The sequence below is a fragment of the Rhipicephalus microplus genome, chromosome 6 (assembly GCF_043290135.1).
Source record: "Rhipicephalus microplus isolate Deutch F79 chromosome 6, USDA_Rmic, whole genome shotgun sequence".
Classification (NCBI taxonomy): domain Eukaryota; kingdom Metazoa; phylum Arthropoda; class Arachnida; order Ixodida; family Ixodidae; genus Rhipicephalus; species Rhipicephalus microplus.
In genome coordinates, this window is record NC_134705.1 from 13,041,931 (window position 1) to 13,058,629 (window position 16,699).

The 16,699-nt window shown below is 45.6% G+C and overlaps 2 protein-coding genes across 4 annotated transcripts in view; one reads left to right on the plus strand and one right to left on the minus strand.

Moving 5' to 3' along the window:
* Asator (tau-tubulin kinase asator) overlaps nucleotides 1–16,699 on the plus strand; it is a 396,184-nt gene that overhangs the window by 271,528 nt on the left and 107,957 nt on the right. For all 3 annotated transcript variants that reach the window (XM_075865820.1, XM_075865818.1, XM_075865819.1), the window contains exons 6-8: nucleotides 2,188–2,286; nucleotides 3,592–3,887; nucleotides 5,068–5,179. In XM_075865820.1, the coding sequence (XP_075721935.1) occupies nucleotides 2,188–2,286; nucleotides 3,592–3,887; nucleotides 5,068–5,179 (507 nt within the window). The remainder of the gene's footprint in view (nucleotides 1–2,187; nucleotides 2,287–3,591; nucleotides 3,888–5,067; nucleotides 5,180–16,699) is intronic.
* Nucleotides 14,512–16,458, minus strand: LOC119167717 (uncharacterized). The gene is made up of 4 exons (XM_037419247.2): nucleotides 16,033–16,458; nucleotides 15,779–15,938; nucleotides 14,921–15,049; nucleotides 14,512–14,636 (listed from the first exon to the last, which is right to left on the minus strand). Exons 1-4 carry the CDS (start codon nucleotides 16,234–16,236, stop codon nucleotides 14,587–14,589), a joined length of 543 nt encoding a protein of 180 aa, XP_037275144.1. The 5' UTR covers nucleotides 16,237–16,458; the 3' UTR covers nucleotides 14,512–14,586.

The following is a 16,699-nucleotide window of genomic DNA, read 5'->3' on the forward strand; positions in this document are numbered from 1 at the left end:
TTTCAATTTTGGTACTACTGCTTGAAATGATTATACACTATCCTGTAGTCTCGTTGCCGTCCTTTGTGTTAGTGCACCAGATAAAGAATGATTTTCATGTTGCGTTAAAGGTCTAAGTAAATTTCGAGATGTTTCTTTAGTTCGGAGTACTGCCAGAGGTGGCTGTCGAGCCTCTGCATACACTAAAGCACTGGAAGTTGACCGTGGCGACCCCAGTCATACCCTCAAGCTCTTTGACAATAACAAGTGAAGTATCCTTTCGGTGGAGGCTGGAAGTCTGTGCAGCAGAGGCAGTTTGTAACTTACGATGGGGCGTATCCAGGCAACATGTAGGGCTAATAATGACTCTCTAGTACCAACCCATTTGGCCCCGCAGAGATGCCCGAAGATTCCAATGGCCTGATTCACTTTTTGTACAAAGAACTGGACATGAGGCGACCATGTTAGTCTCCGGTCTAAAATTACTGCCAAGAATTCGAGTTTTAACCATACGAATGGGATGGTTTTTGCAGAATAATCTGGAAATCTCTGTCTTTTTAATGTAAACGGTATTATGGCTGTTTTAGCCAGACTCAGTGCCATACCTCTTTTTCTTAGAAAGCAATCTACATAATGCAATCTTTCTTATAGAGTTTGTTGTACATCCAAAAACGATGGACCAGACGTCCGTATACTTATATCATCAGCATATACTGAACATCTGATGTTAGGTGGAAGATTATACGGGAGCTGCGCCATGACTGCATTAGAGACAGTACGGCTTAGCACGCTGCCCTGTGGCACTCCTTGGTGGACGACATGTTCTGACGCTGGGCCCTCCTGCGTAACTACAAAAATTTTCCGGTGCTTCAGGAAGTCACCAATCTAACGCAGTATCTTGCCTTTGAATCCCTGTAACGCCAGGCCTTCCAGAACGTGAACGTTCTGAGTCGTACACTCGATGGACATAAAAAAATACAGCGACAGTGATGTTTCCTTGCATTCGTTGGTTTTCCACATCTGTGACCAAATCCAGAATGCAGTCCATTGTGCACCTACCTCTTCTGAAGCCGGCTATGCTTTCTGGTAGTAGTTTTTTTATGCCTTGCCCCCATAAAATTCGTTTATTGATCAGTTTTTTCTATTACTTTCGAAAAACAACTTGTCAAACTAACAGGTCTAAACGAGTCCAACTGCATAGGGCTCTTCCCTGGCTTTAGCAACGCTGCTCCTTTTGAAATCTTCCAACTTTCCGCAACTTTTCATTCTTGCCAACTGTTATTGTTGATGTCCAACAGGTGTAATTTTTATTTCTCGCACAAATTAGCAAGTGCAGCGTATGTAACTTTATCTGTTCCTGGTGAACTTGTTCGTTTTACTGAAGACAGCACATATTAGAGCTCCTCTGGTGTGAAGCTGTCATCCAGATCTGATGACTGTTACAACCGCCTAAGCTCATTCTGCTGACGAGTTCAATGTGTTTCGGTGCACGTCACAAGCAAAAAAATAAAAAACAGCCTGCATAGCCGCATTGTTGAGATGCTCGCCATTAGATTGTGCGTACGTGGGTTCGTATCCCGCCACCTGGCGCGAATGTTTTTCTTTTCTTTTGTAGCGTAAGCGACACGGTCTAGTACTTATTGTTGGGCTATTTAGTCCATTCTGAAGAAAGGTGAAGGACGCAACACACGTACACAATAAACATGGAAGGGAACAGGATAGAGCTTCTTCTAGCAATACTGACCTAGGTTGAGCAGTTTCGCGCAACTTATCTAGAGCCGTGCTGCGCATGCCCGACGAGCAGTGACGCCACATAGCGCACAGCTGATGCACCGGAGAAAGCCTGCAAGCTCCTATTTTACGAATATATCATATATGACACCCATATATATTACATAGGGCCACATATAAGTATATGGCAGCATATGTGGCTTCTATTTACCTGATTATCATCGTTGCTGATTATTCCAATCCTACTCGAAAAATATTCAGTGTTTCATTGCGCACTATTCAATTTGAAGACCGAATCGAATAGAAGATTCGATTCGTTATTCGAAATTTTCGAATGTTCACGCATGCCTACATATAACACCAGATGGCAAAAAGAGTAAAATAAAAGAACTGAGACTCACAGGCTTTCTTGGGAACACGTGCTTGCAAGGATTTACTATTTGACTTCACTGCCCAATGTGCAATTTCTTCCTGCAGGAAATGGGGAGGCACGACGACCTGTGGTCCCTGTTTTATATGCTGGTGGAGTTCGTTAACGGGCAGCTGCCTTGGCGAAAGATCAAGGACAAGGAACAGGTTTGTGTATGCATGCGACACATCAAAAGCATCGTATTTGTGACATCACAAGTGAAGTCTTGGTTTTTGTTTCTTCCGACATGCGAAGCGGCAGCCTATGCAACTACTAAGGTCCTTGCGTGCGAGAGCTCGCCGAATAGGTACACAATGCTACAGCAGTAGGAAGGAACGACAGAGACAGGGAATTCAAAAGAGCCCACTTCCAACTGAATTTATCGAGCCTGCTCCGGCCGCTTATATATATATATATATATATATATATATATATATATATATATATATATATATATATATATATATATATATATATATATACAGGGTGCATGCAGGATTCGGACGCATTCGTGACAACGCGTGTGCTCCAGTGCATAACACTGTCAACTCAGAAATAAATACATTCTATTAGAGAGGGGAAATGATGCTGTACTGAATGGTACAGTCGCGCATGCACACAGATCTTGTACCCTGTATAAAGAGTCGGCGGAAGCAGCTTCAGTTCGCTCACTTGAATGTGAGCACTTTTTGCTGCCTCGGTTGTTGTGTGGCAGGAACCGACTGGCCCGTATGCAGCCCTCGTCATTGAGAGATCACGGCGTAGGCCTAGAAAAACAAACTCACGTAAAGAGCGGGCGATACCGTAGGGCCCTGCCGCCGAGCTACTGCGCAGATTTCAGCGCCACAAGCGGCTGAAATGTTTTGATAATGCCTTCAGCATTAACAAAACAACAAAAGTATTTCGTGCTGATGCTGGAATAGGAACTTGTATTCTCGTGCTTCCTAAGCGAGTGTCTTTACCACTATAGGCTACAAGCCAGGGCTTCCACAAAGGGAATGCATGTACAGTGCATCTAAACACGTGCTTGTGTACACTTTGACCAAAAAAAAAGTAGAAAGACAACTCTTTCTAGTCAGACTTTACTGAATTCTGTGGTAACGCATTAAACGTCCTTAGTGGAACATTTCTAAATGTTAATTCGAGCACGAACGCACGACACAATCACTCACACACACACTTAAAGCTAGGCATCAAACACACACAGTGGAACATGATGTAGAACCGATATAAGTGAATACAAGTGAATATTTTTTTTTTCTTTTGAAAAAAATTTATGCCAAACTTGAGTCTTCATGGTCCTACTGAAGCGGATAGTACATGTGTTGACTAACGAGTGGAAGTGAGGGTGGGTACGCCATCTAACGGTTTGTTGCTCGGTTGCGAAAAGGCTCAAGGAACCACTCTTTATGAAAGAGATGCCAAAATTTGTGCGGAAACATCTTTACGAAACTATATTTCCCCTGGCCCAGGTGGGCCTGATGAAGGAGAAGTACGACCACCGGCTCCTGCTGAAGCACCTTCCGTCGGACTTCCGCCAGTTTTTGGAGCACATCTCTTCGCTAGACTACTACGACCGGCCTGACTACCCCGTGCTGGCGGGGCTCTTCGAGCACTGCATGAAGCGGCGTGGTGTGCGCGACTCGGACCCGTATGACTGGGAGAAGCCTTGCGCGCCGGTCAGCGCGACGGACAATGCCACCGGGGCCCCACCTCCGGGAGCCACCATCACCACTGCCCCGCTCATTTCCAAGGGAGCGCAGCAAGGGTACGCACGGCCCCGTACTTGAACCACTTTCAACATGGCTATCTCTATCGTCGTCATTTGCGCTGTAAACACGTCACCAACTAGGTCAGTCTCCATCGAACACTTCAGATATCAAGCCTACTGTTGCTTGAATTTTCTTAAAAAGGTTAGGCAAGAGATGCCACAGTTATTAGAAGTATGTGCTTGTGGTTCTCGGTCATGGATGTTTGGAGGACCCCTTGTGGTCAAGAACACCTTGCGAACAAAACGTGGTTAGTACCTTTCTCGCAGGAACCGGTAAAACACGAAAAGTAAAGCGTGTCTTTGTAGAGGTTGTTAAGCGTTTATTGTGCATTGCTTCGCCCCAAGGGCAAGGAACAAATGCTGTAGGAACAAAGTGTAATGTCGCGTGAAGAACGGCATGCTACTCAAAACTTGCACCTCATTATTCAAGCAGGAAGGTCACACGAAAAGAACAGGACGAGCATGAACTAGCAACTGTCAGATCTCGGCACCGACAACTTGCTGCTATAAACGCAAAGAACGGCGCACAAAACGAGCACCTAAGTATACTCCGTGACGAGCGTGGACTGAGTGTAATATTTTAGTTTTAATGCGTCAAAACCACGATTGGATTATGAGACCCACCGTAGTAGAGGGTTTCGAAAATTTCGGCATCCTGTGGGTCGCAACATACGTAACAAAAACGTGCACCTAAATCTGAATACACCCAATGTTTTTTTCGTTAGGTCTTTGAAAGAAAAAGAGTTTGTATTCTTAAACAAAACGCAATAGTGTGACTCTTTACGCATTGATGTATAGCTTTTCGACTGCTGCTATGATGTGTCGATGTAAAGCATTTCAACTGCTTTAATCATACTTATTCGTCTCCGCATTATCGTGGCGTTATATTTTGCCTTATCGGCCCAGCCTGTATGCACAACGTACCGGGCCCACCTCTGTCGAATGAGCAATCTGTTGGAAGTCAGTGCATCATACCATCGTCTTTCTTAGCTCACGTCTTTGTCGTGCGCCACAAGTTTTCACGATGGAGTTTCGGCATCCATGCTTTTTCTTCCCATTTCGCAAAAATGAAAGCTCTCATTTTGTAAAAATGACGCGCAAAGTAGGACTGATTTTTCCTCCCCTGCGTAATTACTCGGGCTGCTACTAAACGCGACACGTATGTGCGTCATCGCAGGAGCGTCCTACTTCCAGGCGGCACGGAGCACCTTTTGGACGACAACATCATGGCCAGCTACGACGATCGAGGTGACGACATGGTCCCAGAGTACGACGGCACGCCCGCTCCGGTGAGGCACCTTCACTACCCTAGCCCGTTTACCGGCGCCCCACATAGCGATCAGGCACATTTCATGAAAGGGGATGTACGTGATGCGACAAGTCTCAACCTCGCTCATCACAAGGAAGGGAGAAGGCAGGGAGGCTAACCAGAAAGAAATCCGGTTGGCTACCCTACACTGGGGAATAGGAATGGGGACAATAAATGTGAGAAAGAGGGAAGAGAAGGAAAACAAAAAAAAAGTCATAGCTTTGCGGCAAAGGCGAAGCAATGAACGCGATTTCAACACATTGAAAGGTCAGCTCATCGCATTATTCTGACACATTCAAACGGTACAAAGAGAGAGTAGAAAGGCAAAAACTTGAACGTAAATGTGGAAAAAATGAGCCATACAACAGATTTTCCGCTTGGCTGAGTTGCAGGCAGCGCTAAACTGCTGCAACAAATCAGCCCCAGGCTCTTACCGTGTTTTATATCGAATGCTTAAACACTTACCTCAAGAACACACAAAGCTCTCCTATGTCTGTATAACTTCATATGGACTTCTGGCGAGATTCCCTCTGCGTGGAAAGAGGCCGTAGTAATACCTATTTTTAAACAGGGCAAGGATCCATCTTCCGTATCGAGTACAGACCTATTGCTCTGACTAGCTGCCTCTGCAAATTTTTCAAAAAGATGATAAACTGTCGGTTATTACATTTTTTTTTTTGGAATCAAACAAACTCCTCGACCGATATCAGTGCGGATTCCAAGAGGGTCGATCCACCACAAACCATCTCATCCGCATAGAGGCGCAAATACGCGAAGCTTTTATTCATAAGCAATTTTTCCTATCTCCTTTCCTTGACATGGACAAGGCATACGATACAACGTGGCGTTTTGGAATATTGAGAGACCTCACACAATTAGGTATACGAGGTAATATACTTAGTGTAATCAAAAATTATATGTCCTATCGTACTTTTCGGGCTCGAGGGGGCAATGCGTTGTCATGACCATTCGTGCAAAAAACGGGAGTACCGCAAGGCGGTGTCCTCAGTTGCACTCTCTTTGTAGTCAAAATGAACTCCCTGCGATCATGCATTCCGCGTAACATCTTTTATTCAGCATACATTTATGATATACAGATAGCTTTTAAATTCTGTAATCTCTCGGCATGCGAGCGACCGGTTCAGCTATGTGTTAACAAGGTCTGTAAATGGGCAGATGAGAACAGTTTCAGTCTGAATCCACTGAAGAGCTCCTGTGTTCTGTTTTCTAGGAAGAGAGGCCTCTACCCTGATACCCATATAGAGTTTCAGGGTGAGCGCGTAGCTTTCAAGAGTCAACAAAAATTTTTAGGCATAATTCTAGACACGAAGCTCACGTTTATACCACACATTAAGTACATTAAGGAGAAATGCATGAAAACAATGAACATTCAAAAGGTGCTGTTCCACACAAGTTGGGGCAGCGACAGAAAATGTCTGATGAGCCTCTACAAAAGCCTTATCCACACACGTCTATCTATGGGGCGATAGTGTACCAGTCCGCACCACCAACGGCATTGAAAATGCTGGACTCTGTCCACTGTCTAGGCATTCGCTTTTCTACGGGAGCTCTTCGTACAAGCCCCGTGGAAAGCCTCTACGCAGACTCAGATGAATGGTCGCTACATATGCAAAGATTGTACCTGTCGTTTACATATATTTTGAAGATAACCGCAAAGACCGACCACCTTACATACCCTGCTGTAAACGACACATCCAGATCCCAGCTCTTTCAAAACCGACCCACATTGAAACAGCCCTTCTCGCTGCGTGTTCGAGCACTAGCTGGGGACACGGGCGTCCCATTGCTCAAACACCGCGTAATGGCTTCTACTACATGTGCCCTGCCATGGCACTGGCCGGTTATAAATTGTGACACATCTTTCATGATTGTGACAAAGCATGTCCCACCACTACACATTCATAAGTACTTCTGCGAATTGGCACACAAATATATCTATCCAGAATTTTTCACTGATGCATCGAAGAGTCACGTGGGCGTATCGTACGCAGTGGTGGGCCTATCTTTTTCGGATGTCGGCATTCCCCACCCTCATACAAGAATTTTTACAGCGGAAGCTCACACAATACTGGCAGCAGCAAAACACATTAAAGAATCGGGAATAAGTAATGCAGTCATATACACAGATTTATTAAGCGTAGTAAATACTTTAAAAGTCATCAGCAAGTACAAAAATCCTGTGATTGCTTCGCTATACTCTCTCCTTTGTGCCATTTAGGCATCGAAACGGCATGTAGTAGTATGTTAGGTACCAGGACACCGTGAAATTGATGGAAATGTACTAGCGGATAAGCTTGCAACATCAGTCCATGCGAACACTCCGCAGTCATCTGTAGCTGTCCCCGTGATGGACTTGAAACCCTTTTTGAAAAAAAAAAACGAGGGATTATTGGCAGCGTACACGGAACGGACAAGTACATAATAAATTACATTTAATCAAGCCTTACCTTGGTGGCTGGCCATCAACATCACAAACACGCCGTACAGAAGTTACGTATCGCTCTCTCTATCGGTTACGTAACGGACACACATATGGTACACACTCACACCTTGTGACCGGTGCTGATCCACCAATGTGTGAGAATTGCGGCGAACCCCTTAGTGTCCTACATATTTTGATACAGTGCAGTGAATTACCTAATATTCGAGAAAAGCATTTCCCCACATCCTACCGAGAACAAATGCCTCTTCACCCGGCGATGCTCATCGGTAGAGATCCACTTTTCAAACATCATTTATTATTTGCATTTTTAAAAGATGTTCGCAACTTCCACGTGAGCTACCCTGGTAATTTGTAGAACAACCTATCACAAGAGGTTGTTGGTGCCGTACATACATTACAAAGCACATGTTTCGTGGCCCTTGGAGACAAGGACGCCGAAGAAACATTCGTGCTCTATATACTCTTCATAGCTTTATCATCAGAACTATTGACCACTAGTTTTCACTCTACACATTTCATGTCACTCTCATAATTTTATTCATAATTATTCGTAATTATGTTTACCCGCCTTTAGAGTGCGGAATATTAGGTCCTTTTACAGCCACTCATCATACCCATAGCCCAAATTTTTTGTCGCATGTACTGGCGCTCTTTGGCCATACGTGGCCCTTGCGCCAAGAAACACTATATCATCATCATCACGTTGGAAGGTCACATGCAGAATGGCAGCAGATAGAAACGTGCCCGCGTTTCTCAAGCATAAATGACGCATGAAACGTACGCATAAAACGTTCCCGCGTTTCTCACGCACAAATGACACTTGAAACGTACACACAGGTTCACACGACCACGAAGAAGCGTTTCAGTTGTTTTTTGCTGTGTCTGAAAAGCGCCTGTTCCTCCTATGCAGATTGTGCCACGATTGCAAAGACATTTGTGCGCCTGGTAAATGCATCAGAATCGTTCCGGTAAAATCCCAAGGCCACCCAACACGTATAATTTTCCCCACCGTGAGTTGAGTGCGCGAAAGGGAGCGTCCAGCCTCTCCTCTCCGCGGGGCGAAGCACACGTGGAGGGTAAGCGCGTGCCGCGGTGTCGTGACGATTCGTCGACGCGAGCTCGTTGTGCCATCTTTCTGGTAATGCTGAAAACGCGAGCACCGAGATGCCCATCAACAGCGGTAAAAGATAGATATAAATAGCTTGCCATTTGAACGTTGAACTACGCGACTCTCCGTGGCTCAGTGGTCAACGCCTCGCTCTCACGTTTCAGAGGTCGTAAGTTCGATACTGCGCGCCGCAGTATTTTTCTGGATTTTTTCTTTCAAGCGTTTTCATATCTTCAGATACGTTTGCATATACACTGAGCGACGGTCACACCGGCAGCAAAATCCAGCCGAAAGTGTCGACATAATTGCTATCACAACAAAAAACGAGAGACAGACAAATTCATTGCAGCGTGTAGAAGTTCACCGTATGTCAGAGGCATTCGCATAAACCCGTCGTCCTCAAAAATTTGGCAGATCGCACGTACCTCGGGAATCGATGTTATCCGTAGAATGCAGATAGAAGGTGAGCGTGTCGCAATTTTTTTATTGACCAACACGTCATGAATGACGCTAAATATTGAAAGCCTCCGCCTTCACTCAAGGGGGGTCAGTGAGCAAAATTCGCAGGACCGAGCCAGCAATGCTGAGAACAAGAACCGATTTAAATTCGCGACTCAAAATAATCACGAGCAGCCTTCCAGACCGACTCAACGTGGCCCTAACGCATGCAGAAGGATCAAAAACCCGGAGACAACAATCCCCGCAGACCGGCTGTCGATCGAACATACGCAGTGAAACAACGTCAGGAAAGCCAGCATAAAACATAACAGCAAGAAATATAACACACAAATCGTCGTAGAATACGGGCCATCGACTGGCTTTATAGCCGACGCTTCCTAAACTGGCGAGGCCTCGCCACTGTAGCACGCACGAAGGAAACACCCCTTGCGCCTAGCGTGATGGACGCTGCATCCCATCGCTCGCCTGCCACCGGAAAGTCCCCCAGGCTGGTCACGCACTCCTTCTTATCTACCCACTAGTTTTCCGCCCCCTGTGGCTTTTTGGATGCTGACGTGCAATGCGCATGTGCTCTCCTCACTCTGCTTCCACCGTGAATGCTGCAGATAAAGGCCCATCGGCCCGACAGTCCCCCCCCCCCCCACGCACACACACACACGAGAATGGACACTCCACCTAGTACTATGGCCCACAGACTAGTGACAACACTAATGAACTCTATAAAAATACAAAGTGGAAAACTAAGAATCAGTTCCTGATTAGTGTATAGAGTTCGTCGGGGCACAACAAGTCTAATTAGTAACGGGTCCCTGTCGACACACTTGGTCAAGCACCCCAACACATCACCACTCGTCGCACGTCTTTGTCATGAGTTGCACCAAACAGAGTCTGAAAAAATGTCGCCCATCACGTAACGATTCGCGGCCTGTCTTTGCCCCACTGGTTGCACAGGATGGAACGTGCCCTAGGGTGTGTCGATACTCACAGCAGCCTGTGCCGGTGTTCTATGGTGGGTGTCGGCCTTGTGCTTTGTGGCAGGCTTTTAGACACTGAGGATGCTGCGGTTGTTTTGCGAAAAGCAAGATTTCTGCAGCAGGATAAAAAAAGGCGCTGTATCTTGATTGACAAACCATTCTTACGCGGGACAGCAATGTTGAGCATATAAGGCAATGCGCTTAAGGGTCTGGTAGGCACTCGTAGTAAGCTTTGAACTCACACACGTATACAGGGCCTTTTACTCAACCACCGCGTTTTTTTTTTTTGAGAAGATATGCCAACCTTGAAATTCGCTTTGCAATCAGGTAGGGAACATCCCATCGTGGTGCTAAGGAGGCAACAAACTCTTTTGCTGCATCACTGAGTGGATACGTCCGACGGAGCACCTCATCGCCGACCGCGAACTATAGAGGTTGCATGCCCTTGTTATATTGGTTGCAATGTTCTAGCCGGGCTAGTTCCAAGTTCTCTCTGGCTTCCGCAAAGTTTCGCTTCAGCAATTGAAAAGGTTTTGCACGAACATCACATAGCTGTAGCGTGGTGATTCGGAGTCAAGGGTGCGTTCATGCTCGATGGGAAATTCGAGCTCTTGACGTAAGAGAATGGCTGCGGGAGTGAAGCCAGATGAACGATTCACCATTGTTCGCGTGGTGAATGTCATTTCCTGTACGAGAGCGTCCCAGTCCCTGTGCCGGTCAGTGAAAGCCAACAACATTGCTTTAAGGTTTCTCTTGACGTGCTCAGTAATTTTGGCCTGGGGGTGGTGAGGTGTCGTTTTTTTTTGTGGAGCACACGAAGAACTTTGCAAGTGCACGCAATTATTCTACGTGTGAAATATGTGGCATCGTCTGTTATTAGCTGCTTGGGGAAACCCAAGCGAGTGAACGTCTGCAGCAGACACTCCAAAACTACTTTTGAATCTAGCAGGCGTAACAGGGAAAGTTTGGCTATTTCTAAACATGGTCAGTGACTACTAACAAGTACCGAAACCCCTTAGCTTATCTTGGGTGCGTGCCCATTGCGTCACAGGCAACAATTTCCCATAAGTACCTGCTTTCTACAGATTGCACGAAGCCTGGTGGTTAGCCTCACCTTGGTTTAGCGGTCCGGCAGGTAGCGCAAGTGCGAACGTATGTGATGACGTCCTTTCTCATGTGTGGCTATGTGGTGACGCTGCACAACTTTTGAAAAGTTCTCTGGCCATCACTGTGACCAGCGAGGCGTGTGTCATGAGAGTACGCCAAGAAAGTTTTGCGTAGAGTTCGAGGAATGAAAATGCGGAACGAGGATTCCTCATTCTGCGTATCAAGTGAGGGCATGCAACGCAAAAGCGAGCTGCCATAGGCTTGCAAGTAGCTGCCATGGGTGTTTGTGGAGTGTGTGTTTCCGACGGGGCTGACAGCGCCCAGGCAGTTGCCAGGCCACTGCATAACTGCTTGCAATGATTGTCGCTTCTCCGATCGTCAAGGAGATGCTGTCGTGAGACCAGTGGTCCCCAAGCATCATCAGGCACTGTCACGACCAGGACCTCGGTGGCCGGTTTACCATTCCCGGACAGTGGCGCTCGGGAAAGCACGTCAGCCAATTCGTTTCTGGTGCCTTTTTGTACTCCACTCTGTAATTATACTTTTGAAGAGAAATAGCCCACCGGGTCAGATGACCGGATGTATTTTTGAGCTTTGATAGCCATGACAGAGCCTGGTCATCGGTTTGAATTGTAAATGCAGCTCCATACAAATACATGTTGAATTTATTCACAGTGAATACTATTGCAAGACACTCCTCTGTTACGCTGTCGTTCTTTCTGCGCCTGAGAGCATGTGGCTGGAAAATGATAGCGGGTAAAGCTGCCCTTGATATTCTTGGAGCAAAACTACTGCCAGGCCATATTCATTTGCATCGGTGGAGGGTAAGTTTAGGTCAGGGAGGCGCAGCCAGGCTGTATCAGCGATAGCCTCCGACAGAGCCTGGAATGCTGCCTGCTCCATGTTAGTCCAAGACCAACGGGTACCCTTGCGCAGGAGCTGGTGAAGTCGTCTTGCCACATCGGCACAGTGAGAGATGAAGTGGCGGTAGAAACCCACCATACCCAAAAAGCGTTACAGACTATTAACGCTCGTCGGAGGCGGAAACTGGAGGATGGCCTGAGGTTTTTGTTCATCTGGCCGTAGTGTGCCTTCCTCAACAAGGAACCCTAAGAGTTATTCTATTCGAGACCAACTCAACTTGCCGCGGGTTGACGGTGATGCCGGCGTATTGCATTCGTTGTAATACAGTGCTCAAGTAGACCAAGTACTCGTCAAAGGTTTGTGAAAACACTACCACGTCGTCAATGTAAGCAATTGCTTGACTGAATTCCGCATATCGAAGCACAAAGTCCATGACACGCAGAAACGTGGCCGGTGAATTCCACAACCCAAAAAGTAACCTCGAAAACTCGAACAATCACCTGTGGCAAAGAAAATGGCGTTTTCTCAGCATCACACTCTGCTAACGGAATTAGCAGGAAGCTTCTGCTATAATCAAGGGCAGTGAAGAATTTGGCGGTCCCATGGGAGTACGTAATGGAGTCGATTGATGGAAGGGGTACGAGTCTCTAACTGTCACGGCGTTTAACCGCTGGTAGTCAACGCACGGGCGCGCAGAGCCTTCGTCTTTGGGGATAAAACAACTGGAAACGCCCATGAACAGTTGGACGCTCTTGCAGCACCAGTGGCGAGCATTTAGCTGAAGGCGTCGTCGAGAAGTTCACGTTTGTGGAGTCTTAGGGGACGCGGGTTGAAACAGATAGGGCAAATGTCACCTGTGTCGATACTGCGTTCCAATACATTAACCTTGCCGGGAGCCTGTGTGAACAATGCTGCAAAGAAATTTAGGGCTGTTTCAATTCTGGCTTTTAGCTCTCATGGTCTTTTGAAGGATTCGATAACAGTGACGAATTTCTCTGTGGTCTCCAAAAACGAATGCATATTTGCTGCAAGCAGATGACAGGGGTTCCGACAAAGTAGACCCGAGTGGTTTTGCATTGATGCCATGTCTGTAGGTGCCCGTGTGGATATCAAGCACGATTCGAAACTTTGCGATAAATGTGGCAATTAGGGCTAGTTGGTATGACATGACGATAGTTATAGCGCGAGAACATAACCATGGCAAAGAGACAAGAAGGACACGTCGTCGTTCTGTTCTCTCGCTTCCTGGCGGCTGGTAGATGCAAAGACCAACCCACCCGGCGTCGACGTCTCTGTGACGCGCCTGGCTGCTCTTTAATAATGTCGCGTAGATATAGATGTAGCTATTTTCTTTCAACTTTTGGCTCGTTCCAATGTCGCGGGTCTGCTCAGGAGCAGGGTTTGCGGTGGTGTCCTCGAGTGGCTCACCGGCTTTGTTGTACGAGCGCGTTATCTTCCTTCCTGCGAGGGTCTGTTTCCCATTTAGAGTACCGCAGACGGCTTTGCATCCGTGGCGCCTGAAGGTATGCGGGGTGAGCTGTACGGTGGAAGCCTGACGGATGTCGCGGTAGCTTGTTGTATGTTTTACTTTAGTTTAGGTCATTCGTGTTTAGGCGGACGGTGGTCATCGAGTTCAAACTCGGTGGAGACCGCCCGCTATTGGGTGTACCTATTTGAATTCGTGACACCCGATGGGGTGTGGTGAACGGACACTTCTGAGTGGTCCTTTTTGTTTGTCTCGGGGGACGCTTCGGGACGCTTCTAGGGGAGCCGAGAGAGAGTTGCACCAGAGACGCCACGAGAGCAGGTTGCCGCGGGTGCTGCTCCGAGTTGTTAGAGTTATGCAGCGTACAAGTGTGTACGACGTCTATTATGAACACAAAGCCAAATAAATTGGTTTAGGAGCAACTCTATGGATCTGCTGTGTGTACGTGTTATCTCTCCGGTGACGACCAAGTAGCGACCAGAACACTACCCAGACAACGCTCCGACAACCTGAGGTTGTCCTGAGGATGACCTACACCGTACGAAAGTATGACCTGAGGAAGCCCTCAAATGAACCTCAAGTGGTCCTAAACCAGTCCGTTTGTCCGGCCTCAGATCGTCCTCAGGGCATCCAGAAAAGAGCACATTATGATGAGTCTAGTACTTTTTGAGGACGAAGCATACAAGACCTAGGCACTCATCAGACCTTACGAAAAGTTGCTCTAATTCTTCTTTTGGAGCGCTGAAATGACAACTGATCAATCAAAAGTGCCTGAACATGCACACTCTTTAAAGCACTGCCTGTGAGGTTTCAGTAACAATTTCTTCAAGTATAGCAATAAAAACAGCAATGCACAGAAAACATGTTTATTTTCAGGAATGAAACTTGGCAGTTTTCACTAGATGAGACTTCTTGCCCTGTGCCTTCAGAGGTCTTCATCCGATGGGCTTGACAACGCGACACTTTGAAGACATTCTGTAGTAATAGAAAGCAGCATATCTTGAAGCACAAGTGAATTTAGAGTATCAATAAGAATATTAAGACAATAACAGCATGCCAGATTTGAAAGCATAAAATGAAAATTATATTACCATAATGTGCAGGTACGAACTAGCCATTATATAATGGTGAAAATGATTTATATAGTTCATGCTTGCATACACATCAAAATTCGAGTAAGGCAAGAAAATTATTTAAACTATAACAGCAAAAGTATCATATGTTATGATAGCTTCAACAGCACAGATAATAAAACTCACCCTCATGGTGAGTGCGAGAAGTTCTTAAGCGCTGCTTCTGGAGCTTTTCCCCAGCATGCCGAAGCCACACTTTAATCACACACTCGATGTCATTTTTTTTTGTTTCCGGAAAATTTCGCCTCACGGCCTCTGAAAAAGTACAAAGTTCATAAAACAGGAATTACACAAACATAATACATTAATATAATGCTACATAGGTTGTTTGAAGAAGTACCTCTAGTCAGCATGATCGACATTTTGATAGGTGGGCACATCATCATTAAAGGTCCTTGCCATCCTTCCCCATGTTAATTTCAAGAGTACTGACATTGACACTATGTGTTGCATTACAAGAAGAACACCACGAAGAAGACATCATTGTAACTTTTTTGAAACCTAGCATGCAAAGAATGATGAGGCGCCTTTGACGAAAATACGTCCATGTATGAAAATGTTGACCAGCTTGTCTTAGGTACTTATTCCTGTTTAGAGATCCTCAGTGATCACTATGAGCTTCCATCTGTTAGTTTTCATCTGTACATAAGATTTCCACTACAGTTAAGAATGCCTAGTAGTGCTACCTGATAATAACTTCTGCAAGTAGTGAATGCTTGCGTATGTGTGCCATGCAAGTATACTAGTGTGCTTGAAGAAGCTGCAGGGTTTCTTACTGACAACAGATATTTCATGCTAAAAATTTTCCACGTTTAAGCACATAATTTTAATTAGCAAGCATCCTAAAAAATTTAATGCTTTCATGAAAAGATTGTTCTTTTGCTATTGACTTCAAATGAAAGATAATGTGGATAACAGACTTAGAAATGTCTGTACTCAAACACGGCTCTTGCAGCACATGGTGTTGTGAAACAAATTACTCACTGCAAATGACATCTGTGACACCTAGATCCACAAACTTCCTTTTGCCTTTTTGGCCTGCCCAGCTGAACTGCACAGCAACCTCAAGGCTTAGCAGAAGCTCCAGCATCCTCCTGGCTGCTGCCCCAAAAGTTGAGCCACCAAGGCCAGCAAGCTGCTGTATCTGTAAAGTTTTGAGGTCATTATTTTTTTTAGAAGAGTAGCTTAATGCAGTGACTAGAAAAAAAAATTATAGAAAAATATAATGAATGACGTACAAGCTTTAGCTTAATGTTGCCATCAGCAGCAAGTCTCCCCTCAAGACTTAGAAATTGGTCAATATCCTTGACCGGTGTCAAAACCACATCATCATTTGTCTCATCTTGAAGCCTCACTGTTGTGTTGAAAAGGTGCTGCTGCATGGCATCAACCTGTCGTCCCAGCTGCTCTAGCCTCATCAGGATAGTTTGCGAAATTCGCATGAGTTGACGCACGTATTCTGTAAAGACGTGTTCATGAAGTAATAGCGCTGAATTGCAACATATAAAATGGCAAAAGCTGAGATAACATTGAAAATGAGAAGTGCTACTAAACACAGCAAAACAAGCACACAGTTGTTTATGGCTTCTCTGCACATTATTGTCGGTTTTAGAAATTTGTGCCTACATGGCTTCAGTTATTTTGTTAGCATGCTCAGTGATGCCTTTTTAGGACCTGAATACGCATGCAGAGTTGACACTGAGATGAAGCACCTTCATTGCGTGCTGTGATTCAGTGTACCCATATATTTACAACCTAGTTTTCAACAAAAACTTGGAATAAGTTCAGAAAAATTGTTGAAAGTTAGGTTATTAAGTGAATTTGTGAAAAATAGAATAAGCAGAAACAGATACTTTAATGTTTTAAGCACTGAAACAATGTGTGACCAGACCATACATATAACAG

Excerpts from the sequence above, each read along its gene's own strand:
- LOC119167717 (XM_037419247.2), bottom strand. The coding sequence starts at position 16,236 with ATGCGAATTTCGCAAACTATCCTGATGAGGCTAGAGCAGCTGGGACGA. Across the intron at positions 15,050-15,778 it reads TGTCACAGATGTCATTTGCA|AGGCCGTGAGGCGAAATTTT; the intron begins GTGAGTAATTTG and ends GTACTTTTTCAG. Across the intron at positions 14,637-14,920 it reads TTCTCGCACTCACCATGAGG|AATGTCTTCAAAGTGTCGCG; the intron begins GTGAGTTTTATT and ends CTATTACTACAG.